This window comes from Cricetulus griseus, chromosome 9 (genome assembly GCF_003668045.3).
Source record: "Cricetulus griseus strain 17A/GY chromosome 9, alternate assembly CriGri-PICRH-1.0, whole genome shotgun sequence".
Taxonomy (NCBI): domain Eukaryota; kingdom Metazoa; phylum Chordata; class Mammalia; order Rodentia; family Cricetidae; genus Cricetulus; species Cricetulus griseus.
In genome coordinates, this window is record NC_048602.1 from 9,221,929 (window position 1) to 9,238,847 (window position 16,919).

General features: G+C 46.7%; 1 protein-coding gene across 1 annotated transcript in view; it reads left to right on the top strand.

Annotated features, from left to right (window-relative positions):
* The window catches only part of LOC100763166 (cytochrome P450 2B1-like), a 22,805-nt gene extending 14,221 nt beyond the window's left edge, over positions 1 to 8,584 (top strand). The window contains exons 5-9 of the mRNA XM_027430400.2: positions 221 to 397; positions 850 to 991; positions 2,808 to 2,995; positions 3,171 to 3,312; positions 8,403 to 8,584. Of these exons, the coding sequence (XP_027286201.2) occupies positions 221 to 397; positions 850 to 991; positions 2,808 to 2,995; positions 3,171 to 3,312; positions 8,403 to 8,584 (831 nt within the window). The remainder of the gene's footprint in view (positions 1 to 220; positions 398 to 849; positions 992 to 2,807; positions 2,996 to 3,170; positions 3,313 to 8,402) is intronic.
* The last annotated feature ends 8,335 nt before the right edge of the window (positions 8,585 to 16,919 follow it).

Genomic DNA, 16,919 nt, shown 5'->3' on the forward strand with positions numbered 1-16,919 from the left:
AGCAGACACACACTGACAGCATGCCCTATGTCCATGTCCATGAGAGGGAAAGGAGGGAGCAAGAGAAGATTAGGAAATGAGAGCAGGAAAACAAAGGGAGGGAAGTGGGGAGGTTAGAAGGAGAGAGCGCGAATCCTCATGAAATATGGGGACCTAGGAAAACATCCTGCTTCTTGAGACTGATAGCTCCAGGTGACCTCCTGTTCCTTCATTCCTGCAGGTGTTTGAGCTCTTCTCTGGCTTCCTGAAGTACTTTCCTGGTGCACAGGTACGCATCTCCAGAATCACCCAGGAAATCCTTGACTACATTGAACGCAGTGTGGAGCAGCACCAGGAAACCTTGGACCCCAGCAATCCAAGAGACTTCATTGATACCTACCTTCTACGCATGGAGAAGGTAAGTCCTGCGTGAGTGAGAGGGGATGAGAGAGTGAGGGCTGAGGATGTGAGCAGAGGAAATGAGGGGCAGAAGATGGGGAGGAGAGACAGGAAATGGAGTGGAGGAGATGCAGAAGCATCTGGAAAATGAAGAATAGAGAAAGGGAGGAGAAGATGAAACAGGGAGAAAGAAGGCTGTGCAAGACACACAGGACAAGGGACAAAAGGCAGAAAAGACCTCAGAGGGAGAAAAGCAAGAAAGAGCCTGGGACACAAACCGTGATAAACTATCAGAGAGCAGAGTAGAGAGAGAAGACAGATCACACAGAGACCAGGTGACATTGTCAGGGACTGAGAAATGCCATGTGGTCCATAGAGTGAGACACAAGGACAGTGCCCAGGATGTGTGAGCATCTCCCTGCAAGGCTCCAGTCACCCTGACCCTCCTTTCTCTCTCCTGTTTGGAACCAGGAGAAGTCCAACCCACACACGGAGTTCCAACAAAAGAATCTCGTGCTCACAGTGCTGGCTCTCTTCTTTGCTGGCACCGAGACCAGCAGCACCACGCTCCACTATGGCTTCCTGCTCATGCTCAAATACCCCCATGTTGCAGGTGGGCCCCAGGATGCCAGGTGGGGGAGCTTCCAGCTTCTTCTTGGCTGTGGAGGTTTGTGTGAATGAGAGAGACCTGGATCTCTTATATCTGGAGCTCTGAAGGCTTTGATCTACTTCTCAACTAGGGCAGTGCTGTGGGTGGTTTGTGAATTAACCCTCAGCTGATCCATTTTCCATTGTTCCTATCATTTAAAGGTTGATCCATCCATCCATCCATCCACCCATCCATCCATCCATCCATCCATCCTTCCTCCCATCTTTCCATCCGTCTATTCACTCATCTTTCCGTCCATGCATGTCTCACCCACACTTACTCTGTTCATTCCCCCACCTGTCTGTCCACCCACCAACCCACCTGCCGTCCACCATCCCTTCCTTCATTTTCCCAACCATCTGAACATCCATCTATCCAAACACCTGTAACTCAACATCCTTCCATCTACCCACCTATAGACACACACACACACACACACACACACACACACACACACACAGACACTCACACACACACACAGATACTCACACACACACACACACACACAGACACTCACACACACACACTCATACACACACACTCACACTCACACAGAGAGAGAGAGACTCTCTCACACACACACACACTCACTCACACACTCACACACACACACACTCATACACACTTATTCACACACACACAGTCATGCACACTCTTTCACACTCACACACCCCTAGTACCCAAGCACTCAACCATATATCTATCCATTTATCCAACTGATTCTTCAATCACCCAACCAAACATTTCATTCATTTATTTCAGTAACTCCGCTTACGTTTTCCTTTGACCAATAGACTTGTATAAATTATCCATCATTGATTTATTCATAACTCATGCATCCTCTAACAACAGTGTCATTTCTTAATCCTTTCACAAACAGGCCTTTGAATCCATCTTTCGTTTGTTTATCCATTCTTCCGTTTACCCACTAATTGAATCATCTGTTGCTTTACAAGTGGAATACATTATCCAGTTTTAGTCTGTTCAATTCATTAATTCCTGAATCTGTCCATTCATTAATTGATTTTGCCCATAATTTTCTCATGGAATCATATTTACATCCATCCATAGATAGATTCATTTGCTATTCCACCTGCTTCTCTGTTATATTCAAAGGATGCCACTTGGAGTACTTCATATAACTAATCCATGTAAAGCTATAGTGAATATCCACCTGAAAGCCTGCTGTGTGCATCTGTGCTTTTATCTAGATGTTTGTGTGCATGTGTGTTTGCATGTGTGTGTACATGAGTGTGTGGGCATATATGTATGGATGCATGCATGTGTATGTGTGTTTATTTGCATGTGTGTATGTGTGTATGTATTCAGGAGTGTGTGTGCCCATGTGTGTGTGCCTGTGTTTATGTGTGTATATGCATGCATGATTGTGTGTGTGCTTGTGCATGCGTGTGTGTATATGGAGAGAATTCATTCCCTTGCAAAGGTGGAAATTTTTACTGCTTGTCTCCCTCACACTCCCAAACCAAAATAATTGTATGAAGTGTCCCTACGCAGTAGCCTTTGCAGTGTGTTTTACTTACTATTTAAAAAACCCTCCTGAAATGAGGTTGAAGCTACAGAGGAGAGATTTAATTTAGTTTTACACATGGACATGGAGGGACAGTCACTTAAGGATAGGGCAGTTTTGGACCCTCAAGGACACTGCTTTATTCAGGAGAGTCTCCTTGCTGCACTCTTTCCTGGCTTGTTGGCTCCTAGAATAAAGCATCACTGCTACAAAGCTGGCAGAGTAGATCCACTGTTCCCCTCTTCCGTGCAGAGAAAGTCCAAAAGGAGATCGATGAGGTGATCGGCTCACACCGCCTACCAACCCTTGACGACCGCACCAAAATGCCATACACTGATGCCGTCATCCACGAGATTCAGAGACTTTCAGATGTTGTCCCTATTGGTGTGCCACACAAAGTCACCAAAGACACTTTGTTCCGCGGGTACCTGCTCCCCAAGGTGAGACCGGCTGCCATTCCACATCTCTACTCCATGAGCCTCCTGCCTTCTCCTCCATCCTAGTACCAGCCTGTTCTTGGTTTCCCAGCATTCCTGGTGTCTTACTGGTGAAGTGACTGTCTGCATATGTCAGTCAGAGAATGCTGACACCTTTGTATCTCGTAATGTCTCCTAGGACACTGAAGTCTACCCCATCCTGAGCTCAGCTCTCCATGACCCACAGCACTTTGAACAACCAGACACCTTCAATCCTGACCGCTTCCTGGATGCCAATGGGGCACTGAAGAAAAATGAAGCTTTTATGCCCTTCTCTATAGGTGAGACTCACCTGTGCTTCCTCTCCCTGACACTAGAGGGCAGGCTCTTCCTCCAGGACACAGACAGGACTAGGTCCACGTTTCCTGAGTCTATTCCAGCTGCTTTGCCTGATCCATCCCATTCACCCTGGCTACAGGTCCACAAGGGGACTCTTGACCTAAAGGAGAATCCTGGTCAGGAGGACTCTGGGGAGGTATTTAAAGTCCTGTTAACCTGAGCAAACCATTTTCTTAGGAAACAGCAGCAAGAACAGCTGACACAGTCTATCCACAGTGCTATGAACCGGGTAGGGTCTTGATGGCTGGGGAGACATTGACTTTAGCTGTGAGCACTGGTGACAAGGGGCATGTCTTCACACACTTGCCCCTGTTTGCACTCTTGTTAAATTTTAAGAGACATCAAAATTATTAGCTTTTATTGGATCCAGAAGACCATTCATGATAGATAATATCCTGAACCAGACAAAGTTCGGAGTTCCAGCACCAGCTGGGCATGGACACACAGCCTGATAGGTGCCAGCTCTGCGTTTACCTTATTTGGCCATGCTGGGAATAGTTGTTATACTGGGGTAGGTAAACTGTTCTGAGTAACTGAGATTTGTTCTTCACAGAAATAACATAATCTCAAATTAGTGTGTAGTTTGGTTGCCTGCTGTGTTTGGTTAGTTAGTTACATACAGAAGTTCCCTTTGGCCAAATTTACTTCAGTTTAATGGACTCTATTGAATGTAAACATGGAAACTTTGTGTTCAGCTTTCTTATCTTTTGGAGAAAGTGGAGTTCTACAAATAATACTTGAGACTTTGTTGACCCTCCACCCCAATTGTGTCCTCGTGGGAGCTGAGAAACCCGGGGTTGAATGTGTGTTAAGCAAGTTCTCTTCAAAAGAGCCCACTCCTCCAGCCTTTCCCTGGTGCAGTCTAGAAGATTCTCGTAAGGGAGTGAGTGTTACATTTTTGGAGCTGAAAAGGTGTCCTGATTTATTGGGAAGCCAGGCTATACTTAGAGCCAGAGCCGCCATAAGAAATCTCTGGAGGCTGGAGCTGCATTAGGACACCTCAGCCCTTGAGGGAAAGGTATCCTGAGTTGTTGGGAAGTCAGGTCATACCTGAAGCTGGGTGCAGTGGGGGAATGGCCTCCCCGCATGATAGAGCAATTTTGCTGCTCCCCTAGATAGAGGAGGTACAGTTTTTCTCTGCTCTGTTCCCCGAAGGGAACATCCTAACAGAGCTAGCTGCTTCTCCTGCTGAGGTCCAAGATGTTACTTCTTCTGCTAAAATCTGCCAAATGAGAAGCTGTGGCAGAAACGTAGCAATCTCCTCTGTCTCTGGTGAAAAGTTGTTACTTTTTTCTGCTCAGCCTTGCTGAATGCTCCTAAGGGAACAACCCAGCAATGATTTTCTGCTCAGCCCGCTAAGGGAACTCAGCAAAGTTCTTCTACTCTGTACTGGTGAATGAAGATCTTCACCCAAGACTCTTTTGAGAATATTGCCTCTGCCAGGGTGGGAAAGGACAGTCAGCAACTCCACAGGAAGGAGGCTAATACAGAGCTTCTTAGGGGTGGAGTTTTCTCAGGGAGAAGATTATCTTCTCAGAATTGGTTTCTTTTCTTTTCTTTATTTTCTGCAGATTTTTTATTTGAATTAGAAACAAGATTGTTTTACATACCAATCCCAGTTCCTTCTCCCTTCCCTCAACCCCTACACCCCTCCACCCCCCAATTAAACCCTACCTATCACATACCCTTTCTGCTCCCCCTGGGTGGTGAGGCCTTCCATAGGGTGTCATCACCGTTTATTGTATCCTTTGGGATCTGAATCGGTTACTTTTCATTCTCCAGGATTAGTTGGTTTTAGGATTCAGTTGGTCAGAGGCATTCTAGGCTCTGGTTTCAGGAACAAACTGTTTCTTTCACTAACTGTAGGGAACCTTTAGCCAGCCCCTAAGCACCAAGAGCACCACGATGGCTTGAGCATATGGAAGCTGCTCCAATGCCTCTCAGGGGCCCAACAGGGCAGGCTGTGGCAGCAGGTCTCCCTCTTTCTCTGGGAACCTAGAGGCATGGGGTCATCACACTTCTGACACCATTCTGTTATGATAAATCTTTCCGCCAAAGCTGCCCGAGCCCTACCGCCACATGGGTGGTCTCCACAAGCCGCCTGACTTCTGCCTGCAGCGTGGATGGACAAAAAAGAAAATACAGAGACATATTAGGTACAAAGCTTCTTGGCCAATGACTAGGGTTCTCATCTGTTAGCTCAGTCTTAATTATCATAAATCTATATTTTTTAAATATTTTATTTATTTATTATGTATACAACATTCTGCTTCCATGTATATCTGCACACCAGAAGAGGGCACCCTATCTCATAACGGATGGTTGTGAGCCACCATATGGTTGCTGGGAATTGAACTCAGGACCTCTGGAAGAGCAGTTGGTGCTCTTTTTTTTTTTTTTCATTCATTTATTTAGCTCATAAATAAAGTCATACACAATTATGATACATAATATAGTATGTTCACAATGGCGTGGCTAAATTAAACCAACTAACATGTTATATCACACATATTCCATCATTTTTGTTTTGAGGACACTTAAAGTATACTATCTCACAACTTTTAAAATATAGCATATTGTTGTCAACCATATTTATCATGCTCTCAGTAGACCTCAAGACATCACAGAGTCCATGCCTCTTGTCCAACTGCAATTTTATATCCTTATATTTTATAAGACTTATCTTATAGAGGATGCCTTCCGCTGGCACCCTCTCTTGCCGGTGGCTCACATGGCGCCACTGGTGGAGATGATGAGGGGAAAAGGGACATTTCCTGTTTCTCCTTGCTTAAATATGAGTCTCCTTACTATGTCACTTCCTGCCTGAATCACCACTTCTCTACTAAATTTCCCAGAATCCTCTTTGACTCCTAGTCCCATCTAACTTGCTGTCTCATTGGCCAAACAAGTACTTTATTCAATAATCAATAAGATGAACGTACACAGTACATTCCCCATCGACTAACCTTTTCTTATTTCTTCTTCTTCTTCTTCTTCTTCTTCTTCTTCTTCTTCTTCTTCTTCTTCTTCTTCCTCCTCTGCCTTCTCCTCCTCCTTCTAGCTTTTTGGTTCTATTTGGTGGCCAGGGTATATTTCTTTCACTGGCTCTGGTTTAGGGCCAAGGTGTATTTCTTTGGCTCTGGTTTCACAGTCAGGGTCTGCTTCTTAGGTTCTAGGTACAGGACTAAATTGTTTTGATTTTTTTTAATTGGCTCAGGTTCAGGGCCAATGTGTGTTTCTTTCACTGGCTCTGGGATCTGGGTCAGATTTCATGTTCAGGGATGGGTTGGTTTCTTTGGCTGACCCTTTTACCCTGCAGTGTACTCTACTACTGATCTCTGTCCTCATTCCCTCACTGAGGGATTTTAGGCAAGTGCTCTTCTGCTGATCAGTGTCTCTGGTAAGTGTTGCTTCCAGTCTGTCCAGAATAATGGGCTCCTTTCATATTCATCTTCAGAGTTGTAGACAGGTAGGTTTGACATAAAAATTAATTGTCCATATAACAGACCCAAGTTTGGAAAGTCAGTGGTGTGGAGAAAATGGGACATAAGAAGGAGACATGACAGAACGCATGATTAGATATGTTTAGCTGGGGCTGGTGGGGGCTGAGGGGAAGAGGGTTGGAGGGGAGACAGGGGGTGGTGGGGTTTTAGGATGATAGCTAGGAAGTTTAAAGTTTAAAAAAAGGTAATCATAAAAGAGTTAAAAAGACACATAGCGATGATAGACTGTGGCTGGATGCAAGCAAGCAAGAGAGTGAGCAAACAAGCAGGCAAAAGGATATTAGAGCCAAAGAGACAGCTCCAGGCTTGGGGACATTGTAATGAGAGTGAGAGGTGTCACAAAAAGCTGCTCTGGAAAAATCGGCATCACAAACCACTTCTAGGAGAACCATCTCAGAGAGATAACGCCATGGATTTCTGAGATCATGTAAGTTATGTTCTGCAAATGGGATTCCCAGGGTACAACATGCTTTCCATATAAACCCATGCACAGGTACAATTTCTCAACAACTGGAGGGCACAGGCATGCTGGAAAATCCCTCCTTCCTCTAGAGGCCTGAGGCTTCCAGTTGCAGATTAAGAATCCCTGAGGTACAGGGCAGGTGGTCATTGCTCTGAGGGTCCTTATACCCCTGAGAATCCAGATGGTGCCACAGATCCCTTATCAACCCCCCTGTCCATCTCAAGTGTAGGAACTATTGAGTTTGTGAACTTGCTGGTCTCAAGCTCAACAAGGATGGGTTGAGGGGAGAGTGTGGGTGGGGAGCAGAGGGAGGGAGAGGAGAGGCAGAAGGATGCTCACACAGTGCTCCTTCTGTGTAGTCCAAGCTGTTCTGAATGCTCAGTCTCCCAAGAGCTGCACTTACAGCATGTGCCTCCATGTCTGGCTCATAAGGACCCTAAACACCATCCAGTTGTTAATCTAGGAGTTTTCTAAGCAGTACCTTCACCCTCAGGGCAGCCCGATGAGATGGGAACAAATCCCCTCACGTGAGAAAGGAGGGACACTAAAGATGCTGCTCTATACACGTGGACACCTGCACACTTGGTTCCTACTCTAAGTGAGATCTTACAGATCTGGAACAAAGGATTCTGATAATCCAACAAAAGCTAGAAATCTGTCAGAAGTAACCATGAGATATCCATCAATAAACAGGCACACATGTTACAATTAATTTAATCCTTTCCTATGTGGTTGTATGCATATCCATGTGGGCTATTGTGTGTGTTTATGGCAGTGGACAGACTGTGGGGATTGCTTCTCTCCTTGCAGCATGTGGGCTCAGGGTATTGAACCCATGTCCTCAGGATTCATGGCAGGCTCCTTTCCATGCTAAGACTTTGGCACTGGCTCTTGAACCAGTTCTTTAAGGCTTGGGAATCTCTTAATGCTGTCATTGGAATGGCAAGATGGGGGTCAAACCTTCTTCTTCATTGCAGTGGGCAGAGCTGTCTGGGTTTAGGGATGGGACAGTCGGAAGGTTGTACACTGCCCTGGGGCTCACACGGCTCATCCTCTGTGCCCACAGGAAAGCGCATTTGTCCTGGAGAAGGCATCGCCCGCAACGAATTGTTCCTTTTCTTCACCACCCTCCTCCAGAACTTCTCCTTGTCCAGTCCTGTGGATCCTAAGGACATTGACCTCAGTCCCAAGGAGAGTGGCTTTGGCAGAGTGCCCCCAGAATACCAGATCTGCTTCTTGTCCCGATGACTGAGCTGAGGCGGCCAGGTGTCTCTACTCCTGTTATGATGGCCCCGCCCATGTCTCTGCCTGTGAGAGACCTGATGGGAACCAGGCCCTAGATCTGTCCTCACCTCTTCCACCTTACTGCAGTTTCTCCAAATCTCTGGGTGTGCTGTTCTTCCTGTGAATGGTACTGGAGGGTTCAATCAAGTGATTGTGTGATCAGAGAGACTTGGAGGCCACATCACAATCTCAGTCACTCCCCTATCTCTCAACAGCCACATGCCATGTATCAGCTCCAGATGCACCAGGAAGTCATCGAATGGACTCTGTATATGGTCTGAATTCTGTGTCTATGGACTTGCCTAATATGTATGGTTCACATAAAGGGAATCACATGGTCTGTGACCTCTGGGGTCTGGTATCTTTTACTTTACACAGTATTATCTGGGTTTCTGTGTGTTGCAGCCTACAGTCACACACCTTCAAGGGTTTTCATCATGGTCTTTCTCGGCAAAAGCACAATTACCTTGTTTCATGTCTTGTGCCAGCAGAAGGTGTGGTCCATATTTAGGGTGGGTCTTCCTGCTTCTAATAATCTGGTAAGAAATCCCTCACAGAGTGTTCAGCAGCCTAGGTTTTAGTTGGTGTCAGATACAGACAAGTTAACACTCAAGAGCGGCCATCACAGTGCCCAGTCCATGGTCTCCCAGCTATTCTTACATGTGACCTCTTGATGGCTGGTACCTAAGTTTCTTTTCAGAAGGGCTTCTTTCTTTCTTTCTTTCTTTCTTTCTTTCTTTCTTTCTTTCTTTCTTTTTGAGACAGAGTTTCTCTGTGTCTTTGAAGCCTATCCTGGCACTTGCTCTTGTATACTAGACTGGTTCGAACTCACAGAGATCCACCTGCCTCTGCCTCCTGAGGGCTGGGATTAAAGGCGTGCGCCACCAACGCCCAGCATCAGCAGGGCTTCTTGCTGCAAACTCCATCCCATTCATGCCAGGGTTGTGAAGGGACACCCTGTTGATTGTTTCCTGCTCTGCTGTGAGAACCTGGAACAGCAGGTGGTGACACCAGAGATTAACATAGTGGAAGATTAACCAGTAAGATCACAAACAACTCAATAAAGTGACAGCAGCCATTTTGGTTACCTGCTCCCTTTTGTCAACCCTCTACCCTCCTGGCCTCTTGGTCTGGCTTCCCCTTCTCTCCTCTCCCTTCTGGTCACATGGCCCAGCTCATAATGGACTATCCCAGGTGTTCCTGCTCTGGCTATGCTCTCTCTTTTATCTACAATAAACTTTCTCCTCCACATACCTAAGAGACATCATGTCCTTAATTTTTTTATTTCTTTCATTCATCTGGTACTGAAACCTGGAGTAGTCCCATCCTTTCCCTATTTATGTATGTATGTATGTATTTATTTATTTATTTTCATTCAGTTATGAGTAATTTTGGTATGAATCTGACCTTCCAGAAACCACTTATGGGAAGAAAGTTTTAATTTGGATCCTGGTTTCAGTTGACCCTAGTGGAAAGGCACGAGGGTGGTGAAGGGACCAGAGCCTCACCCGGACCCCTGCTTTGGCAGCTATGACAGGCTGCAGAGAAGATATAGGCCTCTGACTCAGCAGCATGTGCTGGAGTTCCTGACCTTGCTCTAGTCACTAGGAAGACAGATACCCTCCATGTGGTGAGGAACAAATCAGAATTTAGCTGTTGGGCTCTGGAATGTGGAGCTAGCAACTGCCCTGGGAGGGTGTCTAATCATAGCAACTTTACTGCAGCTGCACTTGGCCAATCAACACAAGACAGGTTGCCCAAGCTCAGAGGTGCACCAATGCTGAGACTGTTGCTATGCAACTAGGGGACCCCCAAACACTGCCCTTACCCTACCCCAATATATTCCCTGCCCCAGTGCTGAAGTCCTTCTTGCTGTACCTGCCTCATCAGAGGGAGGACACAAGTTAATACAGGCAATATGGTGCCCAAATTCTGAACCCCAAACTCACCAAGATGCCCATTTCAATGTGAAGGAACCGGCTTCCCTTTTGGCAGCCATTATGGCTGAACATGTGCCTCTATGACCTTGACCTAGACACTAGAAAGTCAGATGCCTGTCTCGTGACAGGGAGCCAATCAGAGGTTAGCTGGTGGCTCTATGCTTTACGATCTTAGGTGTGCTTTACGGACAAGCACACAGCAATGACGTAGAGAGCATAGCAACCACCCTGGGAGGGCCTATGGGCCATAACAACCAGTTGACCAATCAACACAGGGCAAGCCCTCCAAGCCTGGAGGCATACCAATCGTGAGCCTGTGTGTACCCCTAGACACTCCCCTTACGCTGCCCTATAAGATCTTTTGGGAGACCCAAGGAGCCGTCTTTTCTAGCCATCTGCCATGGCGGGTGGGTGAAAGACCCGAGCTAACATGGGGTTAACTCGTTAAATTACAATAAAGCCTCGTGCAGTTTGCAGCAAGCTCTCGAATCCGCCTGGTGATTGGGGTGACCTCGAACCTGGCCTGAGACCCCGGATACTTGAGTTTTCGGGTTAGGGTTAGTAATGAGTCTTTTATTGCAGTTGTTTAACAAGCTAAACAACTTAGCTTGGGCCTTTCAGCCATCCACCAAAGTGGATGGCTGGGGAACAACTCCAAGAAATCACCAGAAAGTGATCTTATAGGTCAGTATAAGGGGGTGTCTAGGGGTACACTAGGCTCAGGATTAGTGTGCCTCCAGGCTTAGACAACCTGCCCTGTGTTGACTGGTCAACTGGTTTTTATGACCCATAGGCGCTACCAGGGCGGTTATAATGCTCTGAAAGTCATTGCTCTTCACTTGTCCCTAAACCACACCCAGAGCTCTAAAGCATAGCCCCTCTAACTAACTTCTGATTGGTTCCTTGCCACAAGGCAGGCATCCGACCTCCTAGTGACCAAGGCATGCCCAGCAAGGTTATGCAAGCATGCGTTAGTCTATCATGGCTGGCTAGTGGGGGCTTGTCCCTTCATTAACTTGATAATTTATTCAAGATTCTATGCTTTTGCAACACATCGGGTCTCTGGGTGATTTGGGGGTTCAGAGGTTGGGTACAACAGTGGTAGTAGCCTAGCTCCTGGTGGTTGAATTGTGTGGTAGAGCTCCTCACATGCTAGCTTGCAAAGAAAGCTTGCTAGGACCAAGCCCACCACTATTGACCTGTTTCTACCAGCCAGAACCCAATGCCTAATGGTGTCATGTCCTTCAAAATAGCCCCACAAAGGGCTGGAGATTCAGGTCAGTGGCTAACAGCACTGGCTGCACTTCCAGAGGACCTGGGTGCAATTCCCAACATCCGTGTGGTGGCTCACAACCATCTGTAACTCCAGTCTCAGGTGATCTGACGCCCTCTCCTGGCCTCCAGGGGCAATGCATGCAAGTGGTTTACATGTATACATGCAAGCAAAATACCCGTGCACCTCATATAACAATAAATACATATTAAAATTACATCATGAGATCAGAACATTCAAAAACATGATTAAGCCAATGATACAAAAATTCAGACATTATGCTGGCCTGTCCCTGTCACCTTCAGAATGCATTCAGGCAGTACCCTGGTCAGCCCAGGTTTCCATGGCTGTGTAGTCTGCGCAAAAGTACAAAGGACCCCTTTAAAAGAGAGATCCCTGCCCAGTTATGCCAATTATACTTTCAGAGCCCAGAAAGTCTGTTCCTGTCTGTAGGCATATGTATTGAGACTTCTCAAGCCACTTTTCAAGAACCACTTAGCATTTAAGAGAACTGGACTGCAATTCTGTACAAACACTAGTCTATAACCCTGGCCATAAGTTACAGTCTTCTGCTTGTCAGTCCTTACCATCGACCTCTCTGAATTTCCATGGATTTCTGTTTCACAGGGGTTAACTCTTTTACATACACTGGCTGTGGCGTGCAATAAAGCAGCATGCAAAATTAAAAAGAGAAGATATGATTGGGCAATCCTACTCATGGAATATATCCAAAGAAAATTAAATCTGTCCCCTGAAGATGCCTCTGTACTCCTGTGTTCAGTACAGCACGATTTACAATAGCCAAGGAGCAGAAACAGCCTTTGTGGCACCAACCAATAAATGCATAAGAAAATGTAACTATTCCACACTGCAGAGTACTATTCAGCCCCCAAGAACAAGAATGAAATCCTGCCCATTGCGGCAGGGTGGGTGAAGGCCAGGGTACTTTGCATCAAGATCATAACAGGAATCACTGCAGACCTGCTCAGCCCGCAATGTCTCGTCTGTTGCAGTGCCGGTGTGGGTTCAAGAGGGTCTGTCTATGAAAGAGAACTTAAGAGACACTTTTAAGAATGAACTTAGCCTTTCACAGCTGCAGAGCAGGGGATGGCAGGGTGGGCTGGAGGGGGACTTGGGGGTGTCCAGTGCTTTCCCCTCGACCATGGCATTGTTATCTTTCTCTGTATTTACACTTTAGCCAGTTGATTTCCCTATGCTCTGAACAACTTGAATGACGCTTCCAAAAAGACAATGCCAAGTGCAAAGTCTTGATTCACCAGGTACCACAGTTTTCTGGGTTTCTGAACCAAGTTCTGCATAGGCTTTGTATCCTTGGGAAACTCTCAGACAGATTCCCATAGGGGAACAAGAGAAACAAAGGGTATCTTGTAAACAAAAGATGGATTAGAGCTAGGTGCTAACTCTTTGGAGCTAAGCCAGATGGAGCCCAGTAGGGATTGGGGTTAGTTGGTAACTCTGACACCAGACCAGCAAGAAATCTGCCACACCCCACATGACCTCCAAACACCCGCCCCTCTGGTTTTACAGCTGACTGACTAAGGCAGGGAATGGGAGAACTTGCTGAGGACCTCACAGGCAAGGTAAGGGTGCAAACACAGTATTCCTCAAGCTCACAGGCACATTGACATTTTGTTTGTTTGTTGTTTGTTTTTCAAGACAGGGTCTCACTATGTATCCCTGGCTGTCCTGGAGCTCACTATGTAGACCAAGCTGGACTCAAACTCACAGAGATCCTCTTGCCTCGGCCTCCCGAGTGTTGAAATTAAACGTGTGTGCCATCGCCACCTGGCTAGACATTGTTTAATTAGATTTATATATTTATTTATTTGTGTGTGTGTGTGCTTGTACATGTTAGAGTGCACATGGAAAATGCCCTCACCTGAAAAGGGGGGAGGCAGAGCTTACATGTAGGGAAAGCTGGACTTCCATCTAGTGGCACTGTTTTGGAAGTTCCCAGAAACTTAAGGTCATGGGACCAGGATGGAAGAAATGGCTCCTGGTGTGAGGACTTGAAGATGTGGACCTCCTGCTTCTCCTTCTCCTTTCTCTCATCCTACCGTGAAGCAACAACCGGGTGTGCTGAAACAATCTCTCTGTTCTAGTTGTTTCTCTGGAACCATTTGGTTACTGCAACAAAATAACAATCCACTGCTTTTTATTTAGATTCTAGACCAACAGTAATGAGCTGGCAGAGCTTGGGCAAGCATCTTGGAACTCTCTGCTCCTCTGTTTCCTTATCTATAATTCAGGGGTGACAATGGCACTCAGCTTGCAACTATAGTCTTGTTTGCTGTCTTGTGGCAAAAGGCTCTCCGTGCTCACCTCAGTCCTGTGCTTTAAAGGGTGAGACCGTACTGGAGAGATTAAGAGGACCTCTTCCCTAGGACCTGTGCTGGGCTACAAGCGTCCCTATGGCAACTCACAACCAGTTCTATCTCCAATTCCAGAGTATCCAACACCCTCTTCTGACCTTGGCAGGCACCAGCCATGCGTGTGTGTGGTGCACAGACACGGATTTAGGCAAATACACAGAATCATACACATAAAATAGAAATTTAAAATTATTTAAAGAGCAGGATAAGGTGCAGGTACTCCTACGTGAGATGCTGTAAGTGTTTGGGGCAGATAGGATGGGACAGGTATTCGGGCATTCAGGTGTCTCAGAACAGAGAATTTTACACCTGGGATGGAAAGGTATCCTGGAGATTCGGAACCAAGAAATACCACAGGTCACAGTAAGCTTGGCAGCTTACAGCTCTGCTTCAGGGAAGGCTTTCCCATATCAGCTCTGCTCAGGCAGGAGAGGGCTTCCCCTCCTGGGAAGCTTTCCCCAGTGTAACAGCTCTGCTCAGGCAGAAGAGGGCTTCCCCAGTGAACTTGTTACCATTCAGCTCTGCTCCCCTGGAGCAGAATGTAATAACTCTGCTCTGCCGGGGAAGGGATTCCCTGGTAAAAGTGTTGTAGCACTATTGGCTCTGCTCTACCCAAGGTTGTCTCTGCTCCACTGCAAAAGAAGTCTTCACCCAATGCTCATTCAAGAGTTTTATTGGGAGGGAAAATCCATGAGAGTGGCTGCCTCTGCCAGCGTGGAATCAGGCAGCTGTACAGCCACAAGCTGAACAGACACAGGGTTTATATAGAGATTCTTTATTTTTTTTTATCTTTCTTACTTTAAATTTTTATTCACAGACACACAGCTCATCTTCTAAGACTCTTTAATACATATTCCTGACAGATAGTTCCCTCCCATACTAGAGGACCCCCAGAAAGCTCAGGCCTCCTGGGTCTCAGCCCAGGAACTCGGTCACCCCAATCACCAGGCGGAGTTGAAAGCTTGATGCAAACAGCATGAGGCTTTATTGTTGTTTAACGAGCTAACCCCATGTTAGCTTGGGTCTTTCATCCACCCGCTATGGCAGATGGCTACAAAAGACAGCTAGAACCGGCTACATAGAGATCTTGTAGGGCAGCGTAAGGGGAGTGTCTAGAGGTACACACAGACTCAGGATTGGTGTGCCTCCAGGCTTGGAGGGCTTGCCCTGTGTTGATTGGCCAACTGGTTGTTATGGCCCATAGGCCCTCCCAGGGTGATTGCTATGCTCTGTGTGTCATTGCTGTGCACTTGTCCGTAAAGCACACCCAGAGCCGTAAAGCATAGCACCACCAGCTAACTTCTGATTGGTTCCTTGTCACGAGGCAGGCATCTGACTTTCTAGTGACTAGGACAAGGTCAGACAAGCACATGTTTAGCTGCTATGGCTGCCAACAGGGGCAGGTATCTGACCTTAGTGACTAAGACTGAAGGAACCAGCTTCCCTTTTGGCAGCCATAACAGCCGAACACGTGCTTGCCATAAACCTGCCTTGGTCACTTAGAGGTCAGATGCCTGTCTCGTGACAAGGAACCTTAGTCACTAGAAAGTCAGATGCCTGTCTCGTGACAAGGAGCCAATCAGAAGTTAGCTGGTGGCGCTATGCTTTACGACCCTGGGTGTGCTTTATGGACAAGCGCACAGCAATGACACACAGAGCATAGCAACCACCCTGGGAGGGCCTATGGGCCATAACAACCAGTTGACCAATCAACACAGGGCAAGCCCTCCAAGCCTGGAGGCACACCAATCGTAAGCCTGTGCGTACCCCTAGACACTCCCCTTACGCTGTCCTATAAGATCTCTCGGGAGCCCCTAGGAGCCATCTTTTCTAGCCATCCGCCATGGCGGGTGGGTGAAAGACCCGAGCTAACATGGGGGTTAGCTCGTTAAATTACAATAAAGCCTCATGCAGTTTGCAGCAAGCTCTCGAATCTGCCTGGTGATTGGGGTGACCGCGAACGTGGCCTGGGACCCCGGATACTTGAGTTTTCGGGGGTCTAACAAGACAAGGTCAGACAGCTGTTAAGACTGCCGAAATGGGGAACTGGTCCCTTCAGAGGCACACCAATCCTGAGTTTGTGTGCACCCCTAGACACTCCCCTTAAGCAAGCCTATAAAAGCATTGTCTCATGGTTTCTTGGAATCTTTCACCACCCATACACCTTGGTGGATGGATGAAAGGCCCAAGCTAATGGGGTTAACTTGTTAAACAAAACCGCAATAAAAGACTCATTGCTTTTGCATTGAATGGGCCTCTTGGTGATTTGGGGGTTCAGAATCTGGGCACCACATTAACTGTATGACCTTCATCTGTCGGGTGAGGCAGGTACAGCAAAAAGGACTTCAGTCAGCACTGGGGCGGGGAATATATTGGGGTAGGGCAGGGGTAGTGTCTGCTAGTTGCATAGCAACAGTCTCAGGATTGGTGCACCTATGAGCTTGGGCAACCTGTCCAATGTTGATTATAAATCATAACTAAATGAAAAAGTAAATAAATAAGTAAATAAATAAATAAATAAATAAATAAGGGAGGGATGAGAATGGTCCAGGTTTCAGTAGCAGATGAATGAAAGACACAAAAAAAGGAAAGAACACAATGGCTCCTAGATATGGTGGCAGAAAAAGTTTATTGTAGATAAAAGAGAGAGCACAGCCAGAGGCAGGGACATCTGGGACAGTCCAGAATGAGCT